Here is a 27,983-nt window from a genome sequence, read left to right on the forward strand (position 1 = left end):
CCTATGTCCCTGCTTATCTGGGTGGGAGTTCCTCAGTGGTCCTGCCCCTCCTCCAGTGGTAGGAGACCTCTGGCCTTCCTTCTTCTCAGCATAGGATGATTTCCTGATCCTCCCCTACATGCAGAGGCTTTTTTTCTTTTTCTCTCCCTCACAGCGAGAGTGAGTTGGTCTTCACCTCCGCCCTCGGGGTGAAAGGGTTTTTCTGCTCTTTCCCCAAAGGCTTTAAACTTTTGTTCCACTGAAAGTGTCTGGCTGGATCTGTCTGGTGTCTTTCCTGCTCTGGTGGCCACTCTTCTCCTTCAGGCCTGCACTACCAAGAGCAGCTTTCTCTGGTCCCCCGCCCTGTGCTTAGTTTTTCTTATGAGTGCCTAAAGGTGGTTTGTGGAGAAGAGCTTATGAGTGGGTGTGACGTCCCCTTGTATCTGCTTCCAGAGTTTTTGTACTGGCCCACACCTGGCTTTTAGAAATTTGTTGAAAAGTTTAGCTGAATTCTTTTTACCCACCTGCATTGTGGCCTCACTCTCTTCAGGGGCACCTGGCTGCCATTGGGTTTCGGGCTACTTGGTTGCCCTGTGACCTTAGCTCCTTGTTGGATTCATGAGAAGTTATGATTTTGTAGATTACCTGGCTTTATCTTGTTTTTAGGGTGAGAGCAATGCTGCTTCCATTTTTTAGGCCTCACTTGCATGCTTGATGTAATTCACACTTCTTTATTTTGTTGTCAGATGAGCAAGTGGTTATTTCTCTGTCCGTTCCATCATTTAGCCAATTTTTAGGAAGAGTTTGGCCATATCTTTGAAAACTAATATACACATGCACTTTTTTCCCAATATCTCTGTGATATTTGCAGCATATGTCACGTACACTTCTAAATGACTATGTGAATGCAAAGAAGTAACTACTTAGGATGCTGCAAGCCACAGTAGTTGTAGATTTTCGTTAAAAACCATGGGAGTTACAGAGTAGTTTGACCATACAGTGTTCTGAACATTATTCTAAGGTATATAATTTATTATGCTCTGACTTGTTTTGAAAGCGTAAAGTGCTTTGAGATTGCCTAGCTTTTTGGCTATCTGTTCTATAAATAGACATGTTCTTTAGAGAAGAAATTACATCTGTAAAATTTTCTTTGCTATTAATAGGCTTTCAGATACAGTTGAAAGGAATTCAAAGATTTAGAAATATATATTTAATGAGGGTGGAATGCTAAGCAATGTGCTAATACGATCTATTATTTTCTTTATTAAAGATAAACAATTTCTCATTATATCTTGTTCAGTTATATAGAATTAATTTAAAGTAATTATACTTCATTTAATTTTATAGTTATAATGGAGAATGGGATCTAGCTCAAAAAGCATTGGATGATATTATATACAGAGCCCAGCTAGAATTATATCCAGAGCCATTGCTGGTAGGTGTCTCACTTATTTATGTAAATTTTGTAATTTAAAATTTCTCAATTTAGAACTATAAATTGAGAAGTAGCCATTTGTAGTGCATTAATACATTATCAGTACTCAGTGATTCATGTTCCTGTTATAGTGGAAAAATTTGTTACTCGAAAAAGGTATATATAATTTGAAAATTTCATTAGGCTAACGTCTTAGCCTGATATGAATAGTCATTTTCACTTCTAAGAATATTCTCATTAACATGCTCAAGCTGCATTTATTAATTAGCATTAGGCATTTGGAAATATAGTTTAGTATTTTGGAATTTTAAATTTCATCACATATATTTTTAACCATGTTTCCTTCTGCGTTCTTACTCCTCATTTTAGAGGATCTTATGAAAGATCTTGAAGGAATTATTCTTTTTAAAAATCTGTTAAAATTTAGCATCTTGGGATAAACAACATGGTCCTAATGTCTTACACAGGGAACTATACTCAATATCCTGGGATAAACCATAATGGAAGAGACTATAAATAAAGAATGTATCTGTCTGTGGATAACTGAGCGAGTTTGCTGCACAGCAGAGGTTGACACAACATTGTCAATCAGCTCTACTTCAATAAACAAATTGAAAAAAGAATTTAACATCTTGTTTTATCTAAGGGTATAATAATACATCTGTTTAATGCCAATCTTGAACTATATTTTTCCTTTTTAGGTTGCCAATGCAATACAGGCTTCATTGCCTCATGGTGCCATGAAATCTAGTAAGGAGGGTACAAGGTGTATTCAAGTTGAAATCACACCAACTTCCTCTAGAATATCGAGAAATGCAGTAACCAGCATGTCAATAAGAGGTCATAGGTGGAAAAGACATGGTAAGAAATAAAACACTCCTCAAATTAGAGGATTGTTATTGCTGTCCCCTTCTTCTCTGTACTTAAGGTGCTGTAACTTCTAAATTTGGTAAATAATATCATAGTGGCATGGAATAAAGAGCTGTTGGATCACCTTTAACTTTTCATTTCTTATCCATGAATGATGGCAGGCAATAAGAACACAGAGCCCCTTGTGTTACATATACGGATGAAAATTTATTTAAACATTGTATTGGCTCTTAAATTTTATTTCAACACAGTAGGAGAGTAGGAAATGCATTTTTCAATTATTAATACATTTTGGGTTTCTATTCACAACTATTTGCAAATATTCCTTAATGTTTCTGATTTTTCAACTTTTTAGCAGGTAAACTTGCATATTGAAATGGAACAACCAATAGGGACTTTAACATTTTCTTCTGGACATCTTGGTAAAGAATCCCATGGTATTGATACAACTCTAGGCATTTCTATTTTCTAGAAGTTAATTTTCTTGTAAGATTGTTTGTTTTAGTATCCCTTTTTGACTGCTTCATTTTATTATTTAAAAATTCTACTGGAAGTGAATTTTATTTACCATGGCCTTCTTAATGCTTTCCATCTCTCTCCGTTCTCTTATAACTTATTATTTTTTATTTAATTTCTTATTCTTTTTATAACTCGCCTCCTACCTAGAAGTTGTTGTAGTGGGCAAGAATCAGTGTAAGGAGATTACTATCACTTTCCTAGACGTTAACCATAGAATGGGAAGCAAAAAGCCATTTCTTTGCTCCAAGCAAACATATATATTGGAGTAAAACAAAATCGATTGTCTGTTTTCTCCTTGCTACAAACTGCAATGAAAATGGTAGCTCCTTTTGGTATATTTGATAGTTCCAGTTGTCTCTATGATATCTATAGTGAAAATGCAAAAGTGAGAAGAGTGAGATTATTCACTACAAAATAGAAAGTTGATGATGAGAACAGCTGCCATTGTTTCTACTCAGGGAATCTAGGAGACAGTATGTCCAAAAAAAAATGATGATGAAATTTTCCAGCTTAACCAATGATCATTTTCAATCTTTTCCTTTTTTAAAGTAATGTGACCAATTCTCGAAAGTCCTTTAGGAAGGCACAAAAGAGGTGGTAAATATTTGCCATTATCAAGGCAAATTATGCTACTGTTTAAGACATATAGTCAGCGTCTAAACATACATCAGTTTCTTCAGTGAAAATTATGCTACAGTTTGGGACTAGATTACAGGTAGAAAGTCATTTAATTAGATATCACCATGTTCCCCTAGAGATCCGTTTTCTGTTTAAGCATTAGCAAGTGAAAATATACACAGAGGCAATGACCCAGATCGTATGCATCTGTTGTGGCCATAATTGCTCCAAAATTACCACTACAGGAAATGCAAGAATGAATTTTAATTCCTTTTTCACTTACCCTTCTTTCTATTTAGGTGGACATATTGGGAACTAGGGGAAAAATATAGGTCCTGCAGTTAAAAATGTGAAATATTGAAGTTTAATTGTATTTGCACATATGTATGTGTGAAAGAAGATTTGTGTATGTGTCCATAAGTGCATTTAATGGAATAAGATGTGTACTGTGCAATAAAATAGAAATAATTTTCCAGAAATATTGTATAGCAGTAAATTACCAAAACAAGAAAAGACTACTTCAATATATTGTATATACTAGATTCTTACATATCTTCCAGATTTTATATTGGCTACCACTTGAAGGGTTGGCACCGTGTCTTAAGACTACAGCCTTAACCTTACTTGTCACCTGTCTCCCTACACTTATTCAATCTTAACAACTCTTAACACTTGGGCAACTCCTGTTTATGATAAAAAAAAAGTCAAGGATGAGGATTTAAAGAGAATGAACTGTGAAAAGCAAGTCAGGCGCATGTAGAATGTAGCTAAGTCTTGTTTACCACTCTTCTGCAGTGTGAATTCTCTTTATCCAGTGGACTCTAAAATATTCCTAGTCCAGGGTCCTTATTTATCTCTACAGGTAGGTTGCATTCTCCCTTTTTAGAGTAGTCTTGGCTTTCCTTCCTAGAGCAGTATTTTTCATTGTTACCCTGTGTTGCTGAATTGAAAGCTTTTCTGTTTTTCATCTCCATGGTCCTGATTCCTATTTGAACACCTTATCATTGTCCTGGGCTCTAGCTGACACTGGCTTCTTGTGGGGAAGATAGGTAGCTTTACTATAGTTTTTAAATATATAGATCATTCTCAAGTTGTAAATGGATTTTTAAATTATATTTGTTTATATAAATTATGTTTATTATATTACATTCACATGTGAATTATATATATATATTATAACAATTTTATTTATACACTAATTTTTGCAGAAACTATGTTAAAGGGCATGTGGATTCCAGGGTGATCCACAAAAACCTTATCATCTTATAATGTTTCTGAAGCACAGCACTGTAGCATGTAAGCTTAGTTTATGACTGTGTGAAAACACATTTAGAGTTTCTTTGTTTCATGGAATGCTAAATGTGTTTCGTGTTCCACCTCTATCCCTACCATTCCCTTTCCACACCAACCCTCCCAGGAGGAGGGATTTCTTCCCAGACCCTGAACTGTATCATACGGTAGGAATATGGAATATGCAACTTTAAGGCAGTGATGATGAGGGTTGGGGAAGGAGAAGGGACAAGAAACATGAACTTTAAGGAATACTCTTTTTTTTTCTACTCCTTGTCTTTTTCCTTGTTATTGCTAGTGCTGGGAAAGAAGAAAGCAATTGGCCCTTTTTTTTTTTCTTTTCTTGGATCTCTTCCCTTTTTCTTCTCTTTTTCTTTTATTTGTGTCTTTTTAAAAAATTGAGATATAATTGACATATAACGTTAGTTTCAGGTCTACAACATAATGATTCAATATATGGATATATTGTGAAATGTGATCACAATAAGTCTAGTTAACATGCATTTCCACACATAGTTACCCTTTTTTCCCCTCATGATGAAAACTTGTAAGATCTTCTCTCTAAGCAACTTTCAAATACACCATACAGTCTTATTATTAACTATAGTCACCATGCTGTACATTACATCCCCAAGACTTATGTTTTTATAACTGGAAGTTTGTACCTGTTAATCACTTTCACCCATTTCACCCACTCCCACTTCCCACCTCTGATCTCTGTATCTAGGAGTTTTTTTAGATTCCACATATAAGGAATCTCATATGGTATTTGTCTTTCTCTGTCTGACTTATTTCTTAGCATAATGCCCTCAAGGTCCATCCATGTTGCTACAAGTGACAGGAGTTCCTTCTTTTATGGATAAATAATATTCCATTGTATATATACCACATTTTCCTTGTTCATTCGTCGATGGACATTTAGGTTGCTTCCATATTTATGTCTTTATTTATTGCCTCTCTCCTTTTTTCTCCATTTTCCATCCTAGCTGGGGAGAAGAGGGGCAGGAGTAAATGAGGTTGTCCCACAGAAGCAGCCAAGCAGAACTTTCTTTTTTTCTTTCCATCTCCCTTTTTCATTAAGGAATGTAGATAATTAAGCCATTAGTGTGTTTGCACATCTGAGTCACCAGAAATTGCACACGCAAACAAATACATTAAATTGGAGCAGTTAATCACATGTATTCTTTTTATTATTTGTAACAGAAAAAATCTCTTTGTCTTTACAGCCAAAACCAATTCATGGTTTAGTCTTTCGAAAATTAATTTGGAACAATTTTAATCATTTGCATTCAAAAATTTTTTTCTGAGCTCTTTTAGAATGTATCAATATTTCAGGATTCTCTGAAGCTTCACAGATCTGCCATTCTTTTCTTAAAGTTAAGAATTTATCTATAGTTTATATTTTAATGGAAAATGTCCTTTTGGAAGGTAAAAAATTACTTTAGCTTTAGCATTTCCACACATTTCAGAACATATATCCCTTGCCATCATCTTATTATTGTTAAATAACAACCCAAATTTCTAGAATTATATTTTGGACTGTTCAATTTTTAAATTATTATTATTAATAGACTTTATTTTTAAGAGCAGTTTTAGGCTCACAACAAAATTGAGTGGAAAGTACAGAGTTCCCATATACCCTCTGACCACTGCCCTCTGTCAGCATGCTTTATCCGCCCTGACTATCAACATCCCAAGCCAGGGAGATGTCGCAAGGCCCTGTAATTTTAATTCTGATCAGACAGTGACTAAATAGGGTGATTTTTAAAGAAAGGCTGGTTTCAGCTGAAGTATTGTTTTGGAGAGACATGTTTGAGAACTAGTGTGTTTGCCTGATTTTCCCCACTTTTCACTTAATTATTTTAATATTGTACTGGCATGGCTTAACTTAATGTTGTGTTTTCAGACTTTTTAAACTTTGTGTATAAATTTTTGAGAAAGGTTTAATGAATTCATAATTCCATGTCAATACATATGTTTGGAAAGTAAAATTACAATGTAGAGTTGCTGCTTTTGACTTTCAAGGGTCATATTTTCAGAATTAATAGCTTTATATATATTTATATAGATTTGTTTATATAGATTTGTTAATTATTTTAAGCATATTGTGTTTCACTTAGTGTGTATTTTTTAAATCTAGATTTTTGAGCCACCTACAGATTGAGGGCTATTTAGAAGTCATAATTTGAAAGTAAAATGCAATTAGAGAAAGATAATAATTGAATAAAGATTTTAAAAATCATTAAGTAAGGTAAGAGAAGAATGTGAGTAGATTATGACCGTCACAAGAATCAAAATGAAAATTCCAATAAGAAAAATAAGATAAAACGTGAAATAATCAATTTTTTAAATTAATAATAAAAATGCAGTTTTATTTTCTTAAATATTTATTACGTTTAAAAAATAAACAGAACTAAAAGGAAAACAGAAGGTATTTCTTTATAATTATGCTTCTGTTCTATAGTTATTCTTAAATGTTGCTTCTAAAGCTATTTTCATTATCTACCATTTCAGCTATGAGAGCCCTTTTTCTTAAATCCCTGAATGATTCTCTACAAGATTCTATTATACAATCTATACTTATTTATTTCCTTGTAGTTTTCCATTCCTTCTCCTCTCCCAGAGCAAATTTAATTGCTATTTTTTTTCTTTGTCTCTTTCCTCACCACCGCCACCATTATGACTCACTCTTCCACTTTTTAAAAAATTATCTATACTTGGAACAATGTAACAACTTTCCTCCTTTCTTTTAAAATGGTTGTTGAAATACCCATTCCATGAAAGTCCTCTAATTAAGTTATTGTTGCAAATAATGAGTGCTTATAATTTTTGCCAACTAGTTATCTGATAAAAGTCTTATCTAGTGAAATCCTAATTCTTTATTACTGCCCACCTTTTTTCCACTTGTGTATTTGTGAGATAATGAGACAAGTCAGTGAAAAGCATTTTGGTATGCTTTAAAGCACTCTGTAAAGGCTGACTTTTATTAATTTAAAACTATTTACTTTGTTTTATTAACTGCTCAATAATTGTATTCTTGATAAGCTTTTTTTAGCCAGCTTGCTATTCAGATCATCCTGTGATTGATCAACCCTTTCATTGGCTTTCCTCAATTTGAGACAAACATGTTTAGTTGGAGTGTTATATCAAACAAAAAAGTATACATATGTGATATAATAGTAATGATCAGTTTAATGATTTTTTTGTAATTTCTAAAGCCCTGAGGTATAGTACCTTATTATCTGACATGTATAACACCATTACAGTCAGGATTTTTTAGAAAGTTGTTTTAATACTTGTTGTCTCAATCCCAAATTGACAGGTAAATAGAATAGATTGAACTTATATTCTCATTTATGTACGGTTACAACTGTTTGCAACAGGTAGGTGTAACAATAAAAGCAATATTTGTAATCTAGATTCTTTGAATTTTGCCCTGCTTTTGGTCCTGGAATATGTTAAATGGTTTATTTTTATAATATTGCATATCATTATTTTGACTTAGGAGATCCAAGAGTACAGAGTTTTAAGCAGTGAAAAAGAATGGAAAATAAGTACTATATATATTGTTAAGTCTTCTAACTTAGTACTACCAAATCAGTACCCTGAGAATTTTAGAGTATTTAATTAATTATATGGAATGTTTAAGTGAAAAATGAAACAAAATATAGTTTACATAGAGTGAATCTAAAGAAAGTGAAGTTTCATGTTGTTACAGCTGTTTGTTGCATTTTCAGCATTAAGTTCCTATTTAAAGGATGCCAAGGTAGTTAAATAAATTTAAACGATTATAATAAAATTCAAAGATACCTGTGATTATATTTTTAAAAAATGACAAAAAATGTGACTTGTTTCAGTTTGCCCAGTGATCTAGGACTAACTTATTAGATGAGATAAGAAATGGAACAATAAAAAGATGCAATTCATGTTGGAAAATAGTTTATTTAAAACTGATTATTTAAAAAAATGGATATTGATTTAGAAAATGTTAATAATTTCTATCATATAATATATTGATAAATAGAACATTAATAACTTTCTAACTGTTGAGCAAATTGGAATAATTATAAGAGGTATATTTTAGTTAAATATTAAAAAAAGATTATTTGTAAAAATTTCAAAACATTTAAGCTAGTCTTTCTAGATACTGCAGAAGGTAAATGCCATAAATCTTGACACGGAACATTTATTTTGTTAATCAGATTTTATGACTTTATAAGTAAAGCATTTGAGGAAAAACAAAATTGCTGATAGTTATAAAAGCATTTTGAAAAATGAAGAAATGGTAATTTTAAACTCAAAAGTAGCAAACTTTAAAGAATTGGCTATTGGAATTCTACATGTACAATTAGAAATTTATAATGCTTATGTTTTTATTTTAAAAGTTGTTTAAACTTTTTAAAGAAATTTAGAAAAAATCATTTTGAGAAGCTCCATTATTTTTAGATTCTAAAATGCTGTTAGAGGAACAAATTTTCTTTTCCCAATATAGATGATAAAAAAACATTAGAACCAAAAATAAGCATTTCCTTCTGACCAAACTTAGCATTGCATGAATTTTAACTGACATTTTTGATATTGACCTTTTACTCATGGAAGACAAAATAATATATTAGAAAATATTGGGTGACACAAAGAAAAAGGACATATTGACCAGAGAGCTAAAATACAATTGACACATGTGAACATAAGGCTTAAAGAGGAAGACAGTAGTCTTAAGAATTCTGGCCAACTTTAGAAGCAAACAAAAAATCTTAGTTTATTTCTAGATAAAATAAAGTAATTTTCTTTACAGAGAAGCAAGATAGTTAAAATTATTTGTTTTATGAGGCAAAAACGGTTGTTTGTAAATGACTGTGTTCTACATTTTTTTTTTTTTTTTTACTAAGGATGCCTTATATAATTCTGGCTGTAGTTAAGGAACTTATTATTTATTGTTATTTATTATTGAGCTTTACCCTTCCCCCAACCTTTTAAGGAGCATTTGTTGTACAATGCACACGGAGGAAGAAATAAGCTTTTATAGATAGTTTTTTAGTAGATGTTGCTTACCAGTTTTTGGACTCTCTGGTCATGAGGATCTTTAATCATGGAGGATTCACCTGATCCAGCAGCAGTGTTGGCAGTTCTCAAAGAGATTTTTTTTTATACTTGAGATTAATAAAGATGAAAAGTTATTGCAAGTAATTGAATTTACCTCGATAAGGGGCATTGTGTCATTTAGTATATACACAAGTTAAAGACTTGCCTGTTCTTACTTAAGGAATCTGGTAATATTTCCTAACCAGTGTGTCCGTAAATAAATTGTTCTTGTCCAGACTGTGTTTTTTCTTTGTGACCCAGGCTGCTCTTTTCTTACCTGGAAATTCTGCTTCTGGCTTCAGGATTAATATTACTAAATCTTAGTAATTCATGTTCTTGCTCAGAGTGCAGCCCCTTAACTGCCAGGACCTTATTCTGTGTTTCTATGGCAGCTTTACTTCACTCTAATCTGCCTTGCAAATTACTGGCCCAGGCTGTGGACTGTTACAGTGCTGTTCTTTCTAACCCAGGACATACTTCGTGCTCAATATCTTGTGTTATACAGATATGACTTCTGTTGATAAAGAATGCTAATAAAGTACCCAAATAATTTATCTGTGTACTTGTCAATGGCTGCCCATTGCAATCAGAACAAAGTCTGAGCTCTGTACTATGGCATAGGTGGCCCTGGTGATGTCTTACCTACCACTGTGACCTCATTTGAAGACCACTCTCATCTTTCCTTCTAACCCTTCAACGTTCTAAGCCATTTCTGCCTTAGGGTCTTTGTACTAGGAATTGGGGATATTTGAGCTGAGATTTGAATTATTAATAAGTGCCAGCTTGAACTCTCTTCCTCCACATTGTTGTGTAGCCAGTGCTTTTTCATCATTCAGATCTCAGTTCAAATATCCTTTCCTCAAAGAGGTCTTCCCAGACCACCCATCGAAAGTAGACTTTCTCCCCACTACCCTGCTTACTCTTTCCCATTATTCTTTTCTTCATTGCATTTTCCACTATCTAAAATTCCCTTGTTTACTTAATTCCCATACTACAATGTAAGTTCTGTGAGGGCAGTGTCTTTGTCTGTCTGGTTGGCCATTGTATCCCCAGAGTCTAAAACAATGTCTAGCACGTAATAGGTGCTCAAGAAATAGTTGAATGCATGAATAAGTGAATAAATGATAAATTTATAATATAGACTGAGCAATTTGCTTCTTTTTTCCTTATTTTATTGAAAAACAGTGCAACAACATGGTAGTAAACTGGGTAGAGGAATATTCACTTATAATCCCGGTACTTAAACAATTACCATTTTACAGTTTTTTTTCCATACGTATATGTATTTTTCATAGTTACGCTCTAATTAATTTTTTTTTACATACTGTGCTTTTGTTGAGTTAACACTGTCAAACATTTTCCCAAGTTCTTCTAGTAAGTCCCATTATTTTAATGGCTACATAACACCACCTTGAGTTTATATTCCAGCATTTACTTAACCATTTCCTTAATATGCTAAATAATTTGTTTCTAACTTTTTGCTATTATGGATAACACTGCAATGAATAGCTTAATGAATATAGAAAACATTTGTCTTCCGTTGAATAGAATGAATTGTAAACATCAAACTGGGTAATATGAAATTGTTCAGGTATTTTATGACATTTAAAATATATCTTATAAATTGTAAAGGAATACGTATGACTTTCTTCTGGGGTCTACTCTAAAATACTTTTCATAATTAATGTCAAAATTGTATGATACAGATTAATTTTTTTTAATGTCAGCTTATTTTATTGATTTTGCAAATGAATTTGCAAGTGTCTTAGGTCATAACCAGGTTCCTTTCTTTTTTTGTTGTTTTTTTGGATTCACCTTGATTGTCTTTTTTTTTTTTTCCAGATTCCTTTAGACTTATGAATCAGTCTGAGTACAGAGTTGTGTAAATTCTGTGAATAATAAATTGCTCCTTTATTTAAATTGTCACTTTTAGTAAGTAGGGCAGCTGTGAAAAAATAGAAGCTAAAGCTAGGATAAAGAGTTTCATGAGTGACATAATGGAATAGAAAAAGAAACAAAGTAGGGAAGAGGGCATATGAAATATGGGGAATATTGAAACTTGATGGGATGATCAGGGAAGACTTCACTGAGAAGGTTTTGAGAAAAGACCTGAAGGAAGTAAGGAGGTGAGCCACGTAGCTATGTGGGGAAGGGCATTCCAGGCCTAGAGAATAGTAAGACCAATAAGAAGTTGTGTGTAGGGGGATTGGGTCACAGAATTATATAGGGGAAGAAGTTGGAGAAATAATAGGGAGCAAGATAACATAACAGATGTTTGCTATGTAATTATCTTTCTTTATCCTGTAATTTTCCTGAGAATTATATTTCTTTTCTTTCTAGCTCTGTGCAGAATTACATGTTTTTCTTTCTATGAATTTACTTTAATAAGCAGTTTAAAAGTTTTGTGATTTTTACCATTTTTGAGTGATAACATACATAAATGAATTAAAGATTTTTGCTTGTGGAAAACATATCTTGTTTTTCCACATGCCAGTTAATTTCATGATTAAAAAAAATTAATGTTATTTTTTCTTGGGTTGCAGATCTTTACCATTATCCCAGTGAATGTGATTAGCAATCCAATTGCCTATTGCTATTTTATATAATATTCTTGTCATTTTCTAGTTTTTCCTGCAAAATTCTAAATTTTCACGTTGCAGCACCATTTTAATTTTCATTGACATCTTTTAAAAAATAAACCCAATTAAAAAAATAAATTAACCTTGAGAGTTATGACTTACTTAGGTTTTCTTAGAGATTTATTTGCTCTTGCTCTGTGTTCAGCCAAGTAATTTATTTGCTTTCTATGAAAATGGCCAGGAATCTAAGCAAGTAAGTTAAATGTAATGGAAAAATCTCTATCAGAGAATATTTAACTCAAATTGACTTTAATGAATTGAAGAGTTAGAATTTATAGTATGTTATACTGTTTAGATCCCCCATACAAGAGTTGTTTTAACTCTTTCTGAACTTCAGTTTCCTTGTCTGTAAATGGGAGTCAAATTGCCTGCTTCAGAGGTGCACCAACACATTATTCTAAGAATATAATTGAATAATATATGTGAACACTCTCAAGAAAACTATTTAGTGCCAATCAATGTAGTAGATTGTTTTCTATTCTGTTAGGCTACTTATGCTTATCTTTTAAAATTTTGTTAAATTTTAGTAATCATTGGCTTTGTTATGTCTGGATAATTTCAACAGTTTATAATGATTTTGCACTAATGATCCCATTAATAGATCTTTTGTGAAACTGCTTCTACAGCGTAAATGGACAATTCTTGGTTGTCACCAACAGTGACATGCTGATTTTACTCTCAGTTGCAGTGGCCTCTGGCATTTACCTCAGTTAGATTTTACTTGCCCTTACTTTGATTTTGTTTTTTTTAAATTAATTTTTGTTGGAGTATAGTTGCTTTACAATGTTGTGTCACTTGCCCTCACATTGAAGACAACTATTAGCAATGGGGAATGGGCTTGTTTGGAACTTCTTAGTCTCATTAAACGTCTATTAGGGAAGCAGAAGTAGCAATGTCATACTACCTCACCAACGTGCTTTGGTCTGTCTAGGAAATAAAAATTTCATTTAGAGTGTATTCAGTCAAAAGACGTGGATGGACCTAGAGTCTGTCGTACAGAGTGAAGTAAGTCAGAGAAAAACAAATATTGTATATTAATGCATATATGTGGAATCTAGAAAAATGGTACAGATGAACCTATTTGCAAGGCAGGAATAGAGACACAGATGTAGAGAATGGACGTGTGGACATGCGGTGGGGGAGAGGGTATGGGATGAACTGGGGGATTGAGATTGACATATACACACTGCCATGTGTAAAACAGATAGCTACTGGGAACCTGATGTATAGTGCAGGGAGCTCCGCTCAGTGCTCTGTTTTGACCTAGGTGGGTGGGATGGGGGGTGTGTGGTGGGGGGGAGGTACAAGAGAGAAGGAATATATGTATACATAGAGCTGATTCACTTTGTTGTACAGCAGAAACTAACACAACATTGTAAAGCAACTATACCCCAATTAAAAAAAAAAAAGTTTATGAAGCGCTAGCTAATTGGGAAATTAATTAACCAGCGCATTGGCCTACCAGCGCAGGGCAATATGAAGCTTTGAGGACCTTTGGAGGTGCATATTGCTGCTGGGTGTGGAGTACCCAGGGCATCCATAATAACTTTCATTTTCAGTTTTCAAAATTTGAAAGAATCAGAATAGAGCAGTGGTTCTAAACTTTGCTGCACATTGGTCATGTGGGAAGTTTTAAAAATCCCAGTGCCCAGGTCATACCTCATACTATTTAAATCAGAATGTCTAGGGTGAGAGCCAGGCATTCGTAGTACTTAAAGATGCACAGCAAAGTGGGCGCCCACAGGAATATATGGTTCTGGCCGCCAGTGTTTTGCCTGTTCACATGTTGTAGCACCATTCAGGAGACCTTGAAATGAAAAATATTTGAAAATAGTGGGTAATGTCCCTCACACAGATTTGTGTTCTACATTTTAAAAGAGTATATACTGTTTTACATAGTCTTATGGTGTTTTGAACTTTCACTTTCATTACTGGTCCATGGTAGACATATTCATGTTATTTTTTCCCATCTGTTATGGATATTTCCTTGACAACTTTAAATAAACCATGGCTTTGTGATTTGAGACACAATAAAATGTCTACAAGTATTAACTCGTTAGGAGTTTCATTCCTTTGTTTCGATTCCAAATGACCATTTTCAGAATAAAGGACCAATAGCCAATTTGTTTTTCCAAATCCATTTTTATTTTTCTCCAGTTTAGTAATGAACGGTTACAAATTAGCCTAAATTTATGGAATTAGTATGAGTCTGAAGGAATAGACTGTTTAATTATGTCACAGCCACATTAATATTTACTAATATACAAGATGATTGGTGTGTGAAACAAAAACTATACCTGTAACATTACTAATCATGATATAAGTGCATAAGCATTTTTCCAGTATCATGGTTTATTAAGGCAGTCTCAGTGTAATCTAATAAAAAAATTGTGCAAGGGGAATTCCTAAGTGGCTTGGTTCCTCATGTTAAGAAGAGCTAAAGTTTTGGCTATAAATCCTTGAAAATTTGCCTAAAGCTTGACATAAGTTCAAGTGGTCACAATATTATCTTAAAAATAATAGAAATTCTATTTTAAACTATAAAAAAATTTCTGTTTCATAGTCCACATCAAATATGTGTGTGAAAAAATACAGAACATTAATTGATGCTCTGAGTTTTGTCATTGTCATTTGAAATTAAAGAACATGACCCCATTGTCTCCAGTGCTGTCAGAGTATGGTGAATTATGGTAATTTCTACAGTGCAAATATTTGGCTTAACACCTAACATTCACTCGTTCAATTTTTGTTTTGGATCTTTTCGCTTTTCTTGTTTCGCATTTTTATTTTGTTTTGTTTTCAGCCATCATTTTGTCTTATCATCTTCAATTCTAGAGCAACCTGACAACAATAATGATACTACTGAATTGGGCATCCTTGTCATTCCTGAGATTAGTGTCACAAATGTGGCCGGAGAGAGGACCGGGAATGGGGAAAAAGGCAGAACACTAGGAGAGATTGATGCTCAGCATATACAGGGTGTACAGGAAACAACCACAGATCCTAGAACTGAGAGCAAAGGCTTGCCAGAGATCAGGAGGCAAAAATCTGTAAGAAAAATGATGGAGGATGGAATAAACTCACCTGGCAGAGTGCAGTTTTAGCAGAGCACTTTATAGCTGCACTCCAAGGTATCTCATGGCAAAGGGTCACTGCTGCATGTTTTAAGCAACAGTTGCACAGTCACAAAAATTTTGCATGTCACCTAATCAAAATGCATGAATTATGTACCACAGTTTCTCAATGACTCTTAATGCTCTTTGGAATGGTCGTAGCTCTGCTCTCTGAGTAAACAGTTATGAAAATGAGGCAGAAAATTGCTTCCAAAATAATTTTCTGCTTATGTTTTGAGATCTAAAATTACTTTTTTATCTTTGTATTTTTGCCATCTTTGATATGAAGGAGAATGTATAAAGAATTTTAACAAGTTTGAGCTTGTGATACTTATGGTCTGTATATTTTTCTCTTAGTAAAATAATCTAGAATGTGTAGTGCAACCTTTAAAAAAAATCTTTGAAATATTTTAATACTATTTTTTAAAAAGTTCCTTGGTATGGTCTTTGATTTTACACTGCTTTGCTACTGGGGGAGAGTTTACCTCTAGTTTTACTGTGTGGTATTTTTCCTAATTGTTTCTGATCTTTTGCATGAATAGTAAGAGAACTTTTTCTAAAAACACAGTGGGGTGTGGTTTATGGCATGCTTTTCGTTTAATACACTCTAAATTACTCTTATTTAATTATAATGAACTATTGTTGACATTTTATAGAATGTTTTGATTATCCTTTGATTTTGGTCTATAATCTGTTGCTTTACATATTTTGCTAAAATTTAATGTATTTAAAGTATACTTGATTTGGTATGAATCATGAAAAAACAATTACGTAAAATGCTTAATGTTAATTAATATTTGTTATTTCTTTGTTTAGGAAATACAGAATTAACAGGTCAAGAAGAACTGATGGAGATATCTGAAGTTGACGAGGGATTTTATTCCAGGGCTGCGTCTAGTACTAGCCAGTTGGGTTTATCAAACAATAGTCAAAATTGTAGTAACAAGGGAAGTGTAGGAAAGACTCAGAGACGGTCAGGAGGAAACAAAACTGGAGGAAAAGAAAAAGAAACTGCAGGGGAGTCTTGCAAAGATCACTTTGCTCGAAAACAAACCCAGAGAGCCCAAAGTGAGAATCTCGAGCTTCTCTCCTTGAAGAGACTTACATTAACAACCAGCCAATCTCTGCCTAAACCTAATAGTCATGGTTTGGCTAAGACCGCTGCGACCGTATTCAGTAAATCCTTTGAACAAGTTAGTGGTGTCACAGTCCCATATAACCCATCATCTGCTGTTGGCTGTGGGACTGGGACAGATACCAATAGGTTTTCTGCTTGTAGTCTGCAAGAAGAAACGCTTATTTACGTTTCTGAAAGGACTGAACTTCCAATGAAGCATCAAACAGGTCAGCAGAGACCTCCTAGTATTAGCATTACTTTGTCCACAGATTAATTTGTAAGAGTTTTCTCACGTAACCAGTGAATCAGAAAATACGACTTTGCTTCTTCATGAAGGTTCCCAGGGTCGTCTTTCATCCCTGTTCCTGACAGGAGCCCTGATATCTTAAATTCTGAAGGCTACCTTGACTTTATGAAGGGAATAATGTCTAGGTTGCAGTAAGTTGAAATATGGTTTTGTTATTTCTTGGTTGTGTGTTTTCCCCTTGGCTTGAGTCTTTTTTTTCTTTTCTTACCTTCTTATTTGTTTCTGTTGCCGTAAGATTGTCAGTGTGACAATACATTTTGGCAGGTTGTCTGATCAGATTGGTCACAGCTCATGAGAGGTTATGAGTCTTTTTCTTTAATAACTCCTATTTTGGTAGCTGTGTGTTTGGCCTTCAGTGTAAAAGGGAATCTCCTTGCATGAGAACAGTGTTTTCAAGGATGAGGCTGCTGTACAACTCCAGGAATTCTACAGCTGGCTGTTTAGCGAGCCAGTCTGAAAAACAGGCATGTGAAAAACAAAAATGACGTGTATGAAAAGTGCCTGCTAAAAATGTTTGTAACCAGATCGTCTTTAAGATTAGTAGAACAGTTTATATAAAGCACTGGAAAATGCCTGGTAACTCCGTAACCTAAAATATGATATGATTCCAGGGGATGGGAAGAGGGGTTTCCATTGTTATCTTTGGAACATTTTTATATCAGAAATCAGATTGCTAGTAGATGTGTTGCTTTGAAGTGTTTGATCTGGATTTAGCAGGTGAAGATCCCTTTCAGTTCCTAAGATGTAATAGGCCATAAAACTGACTTACCCTGCTGCTGGACTTCGGAAAACCTACTTAGCTTGGATTCCCACAATTCAGAGCACACATCATTGAAGACTTCCTGGAAATGACTGAATTTTGCAACCCATCTCTCAAGATACCAGTGTTTACCATATTGAATTGTTTGTCTACAAATGAAGGAAATTAGGTAAATTTTTCATCTATAAAATATCATTGAAAGAAAATAAAAATAGTGAAATATGGACAAAGGACATTTATATATTAACTAATTTAGGGTTATATATGTTTGTGTTCTTAAATTTAAAATTTTAAGTATGGAAAATATTAAATGTGTTTCTTGTTTTGTGAACAGGCCTATTTGAAATGTTCTTGTTATGATAGAATAATGAATGTTGTTGCTCCCAACCAAAAAATAAAAATAAAAAGGCAATATGGCAGAAGCTAAACAAACTTGTATGTAGCTATAGAGAGTCAGGTGACATCCAGATGGATGTAAAAATTTAATGTTTGCTAGTGGTGGTCATTTCAGCTATGGTTGAGGTTCCTTATAAATCAAGTATACTTAAGTAATAATCTAGGGTAAGAGAGAGAAAGCAGGGTTGAGGATGAGAGACTAAGTTGACTGGGGAGGAAGATGTAGGGAGCTGTCCCCTTGTTAATGGTTAGTACACAGTAGTTTCCTTATTCACAGTCTTTAGCTGTGGTCACACAGAGAAAATGCTAGTTTTCCTCTTGTACCTGCTTATGCAGAGCTCAAATATGTGAAAAATTTGTTATGTCTTGAAGACTGCTAAAGCATTTTCACTATGAATGCAGTTTTGACCATAACTGCTTTGGCTATCGTTTTAAATCCAATTCTTCAAAAAGCATGAACTAGTTTTTATTCAGTAACCCTGAATAAAATATGGTTTTTAATGTAAGTGAATTTGATTTTTTTAGTGCCACTGATAGAAATGGAATAAGATCTATTGGCATACATTGTAGGAAAAAACAAAAAAAAGCAAAGCAACCAGACAGTGAAAGTTGATAAAGTATTAATTTAATAGAAATCCTGTCTACAATTTAAATCCTGTGTACAATTACTGTGAATTTCCTATTGTCTTTTTGTAATTCTTTAACAAAGAATTTCCCCTAGGCATAGCTACTAACAATATTAATAATAGTCTTAAGAACTAATTTAAAAGATTGGCATTGGAGGCAAGTTAAGGTGCTTAGGAAACATTATAGAATAAGTTTGAGGAAACATTAGCTGGCACAAATAAGAGATCAGATTTTAATGTTCAGCTGTTGTAATGGAACCTCATTTTGTTACTATTCTAGATCATTGCTATTATAAATCATTGTGGTCTGAGGACCAGTAAGGAACATTGGCATTACCTGCCATCTTGTTAAAAATGCAGAATTTCAGAGCCACCTTAGATCTACTGAATCATAATCTGCCTTTTAATAAGATCTCAGGTGATTATTATGTACATTAAAGTTTGAGAAGACAGTATCAAAGTGCAAACAAATCACTTATCTAATATTTAGAATTCTCAGTGTTCTCACAACCCTAGATCAAATATGTTGGATACTAGATCATTATAATCTTCATTGTTTTTAAAGCTAATTAATTTTTTAAGTGTCAACTGACTTAAGTCCCCTAATTCTAAATTTTTAATGAATCTCATTTATTTTTACAATAAAAATGTTAACATTTTATATTCTTCTGTTATTTGAAAATGGAATCAGAGCTGTAGATGCCTACAATTTTAAGTATGAAAGGGGTACCACCCTTTTACACAATGCACAACAAATCTGCATGTGTTTTTTCTTTTAAAAACCCTGAAGGCTTACTCAAAGGAGTGATTCTGAATTTTTGCTCCAAGTAATTTGTCCCAGTTGATTTTCTAGAATGTGGAGTTATGGTAACAGTCAAATTCTTTAGTAGTACCTTTGATACTATTTCAAATAAAGATTATACATTTGAAAATTTTTATAGCAGTTATTAATACTGGGTAATGCTAACTGTGGTAACAATGATAATTATCGCTGCTCTTCTTGTCCCACTCACTTTTCCAAATTTGAAAGTTGGAGTGGCTTTTGTAGGTCATTTTCTTATGAAGATGCTGATGTGACCATTTGGTCACAGACCTTGTGTATATCCAGAGTAATACCTTTTACCACAAGAAGGATTCTGCACAAAACTGGGGCCTCGCACCTCATAGCTCAGAGGATCTGTGCAGACATTGTAGTCCCATTCCACATTTTAAACCTCTAAAAGATTCTTGAAATTACCCAACCTCTCACTCTTCAGATATCCGACTACCTGGGATATTCTAGTGAAGCTGGGTGCCAGCTTTTCCGTTTTAGAATCCAAGTGGAGAGAGAGACAAAGACTTCAGGGGAGTGTCCCAGGGCAGGTGAGCACCCTGGAATCCCTTATTATACCACCATGGAACTTTTAAAGGCAGCTCTGTAGATTTGAAGAGTAGAAATTCTCAGTCCTTAAATGATTTCAGTGTGTTTAGAAAAAGCAATATTTCATTGCTCTTGTCAATTATGAAGTAACTACTTAGCAAACATTATTCAATAATAATTATAAAAGTTATTAACTTTTAAAGATAAAAAGTTAAAATAAAGGGAAATAAAATTTTTAAACCAAAATGGATGAAAAATGATCCCATTTTTAAGGGATTTTGTCTGTTTTGGAAGAATAAAATTAAAGTGTTGAAACCTTTAAATTGTAAAGAAAAATACACCCTGAGACCTAATTTTCAGCAGATATTAAAGTAAGGCTATTTAACGTTTGAGTCTATAGGCACAATAAGTCTACACTTTATTAAAGGGAAGCACATCAAGGAAATATATCTGTTAAATAAGGTAACTGAAATTTTTTTTTTTTTTTTGCGGTATGCGGGCCTCTCACTGTTGTGGCCTCTCCTGTTGTGGAGCACAGGCTCCGGACACGCAGGCTCAGCGGCCATGGCTCACGGGCCCAGCTGCTCCGTGACATGTGGGATCCTCCCGGACTGGGGCACGAACCCATGTCCCCTGCATCGGCAGGTGGACTCTCAACCACTGAGCCACTAGGGAAGCCCCTGAAAAAATATTTTTTAAAAAGCCATTTAAAAAAAGAATAATTTGATGGGTACTTAAATTAATCATTGTAGATAGAAGTTAATGTATAATAGTGTCTTCCCAATCTTTGGATAAAAAATAAACTCTCTAGTCCTTTAATTAGCATGAATTTATACTTTTAGATTAATTGCTTAGTAAAATTATACTCAATACTTTGAGTTATTCACATTTATATTTAATATTGTTAAATTCTTCATCAGAGAACAGAAATATGTTGTCTTCTGTATTTTGTAACTTGTGCATACCTACAGAGATTACCAGTGAACGTTTTAGAAGATGCTTTTGTGTTTTTTAATAGTAGAGTTCTAGAGTACTTATGTCTTGATATGAAGTTTCTACTAGTAAACTGAAGGTCCTATTTCACATACTGTTATTTTCTCTTATGTGGAGTTTATTGTGTACCTCTTATCTTTATTTCTAATCACGTAGTGATACTAATCTTTTCATAGTAAATTGACTTGTTTCTAATCGTGTTCCTAGAGTTTACATTCCTAAAGAATAAATTACGACTTCGGATATTTTTATGTGCTCTCTACCTTTTTAAGGCTATGGAAATAAACTGGAGTTTAGTTTTTTGAAGTTTTGTATATTTGTGTAAATGTTCTCCATATGCAATACTTTATAGAGCAGTGTTGCCTCTTGTTTTCATGAAATAAAAACTGAAAAAATATTTTTTCCAGATCACTTTACTAATTAAAAAATCGTCATAAAATTTTGCAAAAGTCATGATGTGAAGGAAGAAATTAAAGGAGGAAGACTTAGGTGAGTTGAGCCATTGAGAGCTTTGGGGAGTAAGCCATAGGACAGTGACATCTCATTCCTGGCTTTACATTTTACATGGCTATGGATGAGAAGTGTGACAAGTTCATTAGTATCCATCCAAAAGAAGATGAGCTCCATGGGTCATGTACCAGTGACTGATTATTTGTCATACCAGAAGTACAGGCAAATTTAGATAACAGTGCTTTGCCCTTTTATCTTTCATATGGGTCTTTATCTCTTGAGTGCAGAGACTATATGCCCCTAGTTCCTAGCATAGGATTTTGTACATGGTAGATATTGAGACATTCAATGAATGTGTGAGTTAGGTTGACGTTAGTTTGGGGAAAGAATCAAGGATAAGGTCTCCAACATATTGTATTACGGTAAAATTTTAAAATTTCATTTACTGACTCTAGGAAATTTCCATGACATTACTTGAATAGGATTACTGTGTGTGCTTAGAAACAAAACCCTCTTAGAAGCTTGAAAAAAAATCCTGTTGTATAGTTGATTATATATTTGGATAATTCCATTTCATCTAAGGAAGTAAGTAATTTAGGAAATATTTTCTGACTGCTATTAGAGGAGCAATCATAGAAAACAAGAGAAGCGATTTTGTAGGCAGTATGTTAGCCCTATGGAATACAAACTCTTCTAGTGACTTTAGCAATCCCAATAAATAGTTGATTCAGTTCATAGAATCTGTAATACCAGCATATAATTATTTTATAATTATTAAGAAAGGCTTTTACAAATAATTCTAGTCACTTGGTAATTTCCCTTGCATTGTTATTGTGGTGGTAGATAGCTAATATTTGTAGTTAAAATTATGATCTCATTTAATCTTCAAAAGAGTCCTATAAAATGATTAGAATTTCCATTTTACAAAAGAGGAAACTGAAGCTCTCAAAAGGGCAGGTGACTTGCCCAAGGTCACTTAGCTGCTGGGTGGAAAGCTAGAGCTTAAACATAGGTCCTGTGACTCTCACTTTTCTATCACTTGGTAAAAGAAGATACTAAGTGAATACTACATAACAGACATGTGTTTGATATTCACTCATTCCATCTGTCTTATAGGTGACAGAGTTAAGTTTTAAGGTCAAAATAAAATTTTTCCAAAAATAAATTATGATACGTTTTGTAGAGCTTTAGGTAATTGTGTTTCAGTGGTAAACTGAATGCTAGTTATTCTGATATTAAAAGCATAGTAAAATATAATTAAGATTTTGTTTATTTTTTTACCTGTCAGATAGATAAGGATTAAAAAGATTGATACTAGTATTAGTACAGGTGTGGGGAAATCATTAGTTTAAGAGGCCATTGGCAGGACTTAAATTGGTACAACTAAATTGATGAGCAGTTCAGCAGGATCTATCAAACTTTAAAGTGCATACACCTTGTGACCTAGCAGAATCCTGCTCTTCCATGTTTATTCCACTCTCTATATTTTACAGAAATTTTAGCATAAGGTATAAAGGTATTCATTGCAGCATTGCTTGCAATAGCAAAAAAAAAAAAAAAAAAAAAGCAACAATCTAAATGACCGTTAATAGAGGACTGGATAAGTTATGGTGCACACATATAGTGGAATATGATGTAGCTGTGGAAAACAACGCAGATGTGTATGTGGTGATTCAGAGAGATTATTTAATAGAATGTTCCCTGAAAAAAACATGTCATAGAGCAATCCCATTTTTATAAGACTTGGGTAGAACATTTAATACGAGTGTATATGTGTTTATATATGTTTACATATTCATATATGTACATATGTTCAGCACATGTATATTTGCTGGTATGCGGGGAGGAAAGCATTATTTCTCTAAGTATGATCTAAAGACAGCCTGCATTAGGGAAAAAATGGTGCTTTTTAAAATAGAGATTCCTAGGCCTTGTGCTGATCCCTCTAAATCAGAATCACTGAGTGAAGCATGGAAACCTTTATTTCTAACAAGTTTCTCATTTGATTCTTATACAAACTTAACATTTGGTTTAGTAGCTGACAGCAATGAATTGGTTATCTTTATGTCTCTGGTAGTGGTTTGTAGTTAGGAAAGACAAATGTGTTTTAAAATTAATTGTTAAATTGAGGTATAGTTGACACATAACGTTATATTAGTTTCAGATGTACAACATAATGGTTCAATATTTGCATATATTGCAAAATGATCACCACAGTAAGTCTAGTTAATATCCATCACCATACAGAGTTACAAAATGTTTTTTCTTTTGTGATGAGAACTTTTAAGATTTACTCTCTTAGCCATTTTCAGATAAGCAATACAGTATTATTAACTGTAGTGATCATGCTGTACATTACATCCTCATGACTTACGTATTTTATGACTGAAAGTTTGTACCTTTTGACTCCCTTCACCTATTTTGCTCACCTTTCCACCCCTGCCTCTGACTTATTTCACTTAGCATAATGCCCCCCAACGTCCATCCATGTTATCACAAACGGCAAGATTTTCTTCTTTTTTATGGCTGTATAATATTCGTGTGTGTGTGGTACCACATTTTCTTTATCCATTCATCTATTGATGGACACTTAACATTGTTTCAGAAAGGACAAATTTCTTGACCAGATCTTGTGTTCTAAATGAGGCTCTCCCTAAGATAAAGCCAATTAACATTGACTAACATCATCAACATAGACCTGTTGGTGAAAGGTAAATTGACCTGACACACAAAAATGATTCTACTCTATAGTACATGCCAATTAAATAAGCAATCCTTAAAAAAAAACCTTTGCTGTTGTTTAACTCTCTCAAATATCATCTGATGACCTGCTAATAAAGCAAAATTAAGTACTAAAAGTTAACTACAGTAAGACAGTGCACCACCTTGATATGCTTACCTGTCTCTCAGAACTAGAAAATTAGCTATTTGTTGAGTTTTGAGACCTGTGCCCAAATGGTTTAAGACATGTCTGTCAAGACAGGGAACTGATTGGATTTGGCAAAGTTAAGAAATGGTTTAGGATTGGTGGACACAGCAAATAAGGACCTTGAAGAATCTTGATAAGTAAACTGTTGTTTGATAAGCTAGCTGTTTGCCCAGGTCAGCAGGTCATTGTTTCCATCCTATAGGAACTTCCTTATGCAAACAAAAAATTAGAGATTGTTCCTGTTTGTCTTTTGTTTTGTTTTGTTTTGTTTACCATCTTATCTTTCCTGGGCAAAGGTTTACTGGAATGAACAACTATCTCATATTGACATAGAGGGCCTACAGTTTTATCTAAGCCATAGTTTGATAGTTTCAAACTTGATAGTTTGAAACTTGATAGTTTCAAGTCTGTTTATCTCTCCGCATTCAAAGATTGTAAGTCAATACTATAAATACAGCATATTGATACATCATTAATGACTTCTTAGGGTTCTACAGAAGGTCTCAGAGATTTCTTCTGAAGCTTCTTGACCCTTATCACACTGGATTTATACTTGTAAAGTGCTGTAATATAATAATCCTCATCACATTGTACTGTGATTATCTTTTCACATGTCTGTCTCCCGCACTAGACCATTGCCCTGTGGGAGTTTAGTATAATACCTAATACATGATAGTGAATAAAGATTTGTTTTACTAGATAGAATGTAAATCCAATCCAGGAAATGAGTGGCAACTAGGAACACTGTGTTGCTCCTCTTCCATTCAAAAGATATCTGTGAAACTCATTTGATTCTCTAATGTACATCAGTACAGAGATGAAGGTGAAGGTTGTAAAACTTTACCACTTTGGTTCTTTAACGAGTATCAACATAAAAGTTTTTTGAGAAGTAAATTATGATACATCATGTTTCTTTTTACTTTAATGAATAACATGAAGATTTTTCTGGGCTTATGTTTGACTTTCTTTTTCTATCATATTCTCTTCAATATTTCTGTGGCGCACATAAGTGATATCTAGACTCTTTAGCAAATAAAGTAGGAAAGACTTAAACACTACAAATTTTCACTTCTTGCTTCACTTGTTTCCTTTTATAGAAGCTACAAGTATGTTTAACTTTTGTATCCCAGGTCCATTACTACCTAGTGAAGGCCTATAGTGCATTTATCTTAAAACTTGTGTTCTCTTCACTTAGCCAAGATGCTTCTACTTCTGTCTTGCCCCCTGTGCTATATAATTTTTACTAACATTTTCTTCTCCAAATTGCTTGAAATATAACCCTCTGGAACAACATGTCACCACTTCCTCTTCTATTCTAATTCTACTCTAGTGTGGAATCTCATTTCAATATTCATTTACATCCACCAAGTTGAATTTAATGAGGCAAGGTATGTTTGAAAGGAGAAAACAAGCAAGCAAGCAAACCCATGAACTATACTTATAATAGGAGAGAATATTACAGTTTGCCAAGCAGGAAAAAATTGAGCTGTGTTATACAAGCAAGTGGTTAGAGGTAAACTGTAGCACTACAACCCCACTCAGCAGTGGTGGTGGAGGACACTTAGGAGAGGAACTCTTTACAGTGAGAATAAATCTGAGCAGTATTTCTTGTCTGCTCTGCACAGAAGGTAAAGATATCCCAAGGTACAGATCTGCCCCATTTTATGAGTCATAGTTGGCCAGGTGGTAGAGGACATGGAAGTAACAAGGTTGGAGGATGAGTGATAAAATTCAGGCACTAAATATATGGTTGGACTTCTCAAAATGGGCTCAGATTGTAAGAATAATTGTTCTCTACATAAATACTAAATAAAGACCCCATTTGAAGGAGATGCTAAGTACTCAAATGGTCAGGGTGATTCTGAGGATGTCAGTAGATCTTTCTTTCATATCCCAGTCCTTGTTCAATCAGCTAATGAACAAAGTGGCAATACTGGAAGCAGAAGGGCTATACATGGACTTCAACAATGTGGCGCTCCTGGGACTTCCCTGGTGGCGCAGTGGTTAAGAACCCGCCTGCCAGCCATATAGCACAGGGAGATCAGCTTAGTGTTTTGTGGCCACCTAGAGGGGTGGGATAGGGAGGGTGGGAGGGAGACGCAAGAGAGAGGAGATATGGAGATATATGTATAGCTGATTCACTTTGTTATAAAGCAGAAACTAACACACAATTGTAAAGCAATTACACTTCAATAAAGATGTTAAAAAAAAAAAAGAATCCACCTGCCAATGCAGGGGACACGGGTTCAATCCCTGGTCTGGTAAGATCCCACATGCCGCGGAGCAACTAAGCCCGTGAGCCGCAACTACTGAGCCCACGTGCCACAACTACTGAAACCCACATGCTGAGAACCTGTGCTCCGCAACAAGAGAAGCCACCGCAATGAGAAGCCCGCACACCGCAACAAAGAGTACCCCTCACTCGCTGTAACTAGAGAAAGCCTGTGCGCAGCAACGAAGACCCAGTGCAGCCAAAAATGAAAAAATTTATTTTTTTTAAAACGTATAAAATAACAGACAAACAATATGGCCCTCCTTTTGTCAAGGCTACCCTTATTACTGCCACTGCTAAGAGCTCAGTCTGCCGGCAGGAGTGACAAACCCTAAGATTTCATGCCCTAGGGCAACCAAATAGTTGCCTAGTGGCAGACCAATTATATCAAATCTCTTTTGTCATGGAGAAGCAGCTATTTGTTCATAGAGTAGACACTGTTAATCTGGATTTAGATTTGCCTTCCCTGTCTGTCATGCTTCTGTGTGCAACACTAAGTGCCCTATTGACCATCATGATTTTCCTCAAAATATTGCATCTAAGGAACTTGCTTTATAGTGTAAGAAGCAAGGTAGAGGGGGAATTCCACTTCCATTAATGGCAGACTGGGTAATAACATCAAGATTTCCATGGACATCTAGATAATCTGAACGAATTCTTTTTAAAATACGAAAATCTAGAGAGGCAAGCCCAGCATTGCGGCCACTTCTTACCTGGAGGTATCGGCTGATTCTAGAAGAAGTGCTTAAGGGGATGAGCAGTGCTTTTACTACCCCCAGAAGGCTAGGAGGACAAAAATTGGATACTAGTGCATGCCATCTCATGGGGAGGGACTTAGAAAACTCCCATGCTTTCGTTTGGGGTCCCAAAAAGCTCCACCAGTGAAGGAAAAGTGAGTTGAACGTACACTCCCCCACCCTCCAAATTCATGGGGAATTTAGTGCAGCATCAAATCATCTCAATTCCTGAAATTGAATTGAAGTAATCCCTTAGGTGCCTGGTAACAAACAAACAAATACTCTGTTGAGGAAAGAAAAAACATCTCAAGTTTCACGTTCCATAATTTTTCAAATTAAATGTTCAGCAGAGAAGAAGAAATAACCAGACACTACTACAGCAGAGCAGCCCTCACTGAGGACAACTAGTGACATTGGATAAAATAATTTAAAACCTCTGTTTGGAACCATTGAAGAACTTTTAAGCAAACAGGACTCCAAGAGCCAAAATC

General features: G+C 34.3%; 1 protein-coding gene across 3 annotated transcripts in view; it reads left to right on the forward strand.

Annotated features, from left to right (window-relative positions):
- Nucleotides 1–23,052, forward strand: part of HYCC1 (hyccin PI4KA lipid kinase complex subunit 1) — an 81,066-nt gene extending 58,014 nt beyond the window's left edge. The window contains exons 9-12 of one of the 3 annotated variants that reach the window (XM_060020393.1): nucleotides 1,327–1,414; nucleotides 2,116–2,275; nucleotides 15,268–15,563; nucleotides 16,362–16,474. In XM_060020393.1, coding sequence (XP_059876376.1) covers nucleotides 1,327–1,414; nucleotides 2,116–2,275; nucleotides 15,268–15,536 — 517 coding nt within the window. In that variant the 3' untranslated portion in view covers nucleotides 15,537–15,563; nucleotides 16,362–16,474. Of the gene's footprint in view, nucleotides 1–1,326; nucleotides 1,415–2,115; nucleotides 2,276–2,639; nucleotides 15,564–16,361 lie in introns of those variants that run through there. The other 2 variants (XM_060020392.1, XM_060020395.1) reach the window with 2 other exon arrangements.
- Nucleotides 23,053–27,983: the final 4,931 nt, after the last annotated feature.

This window comes from Delphinus delphis, chromosome 9 (genome assembly GCF_949987515.2).
Source record: "Delphinus delphis chromosome 9, mDelDel1.2, whole genome shotgun sequence".
In the NCBI taxonomy this organism is placed as follows: domain Eukaryota; kingdom Metazoa; phylum Chordata; class Mammalia; order Artiodactyla; family Delphinidae; genus Delphinus; species Delphinus delphis.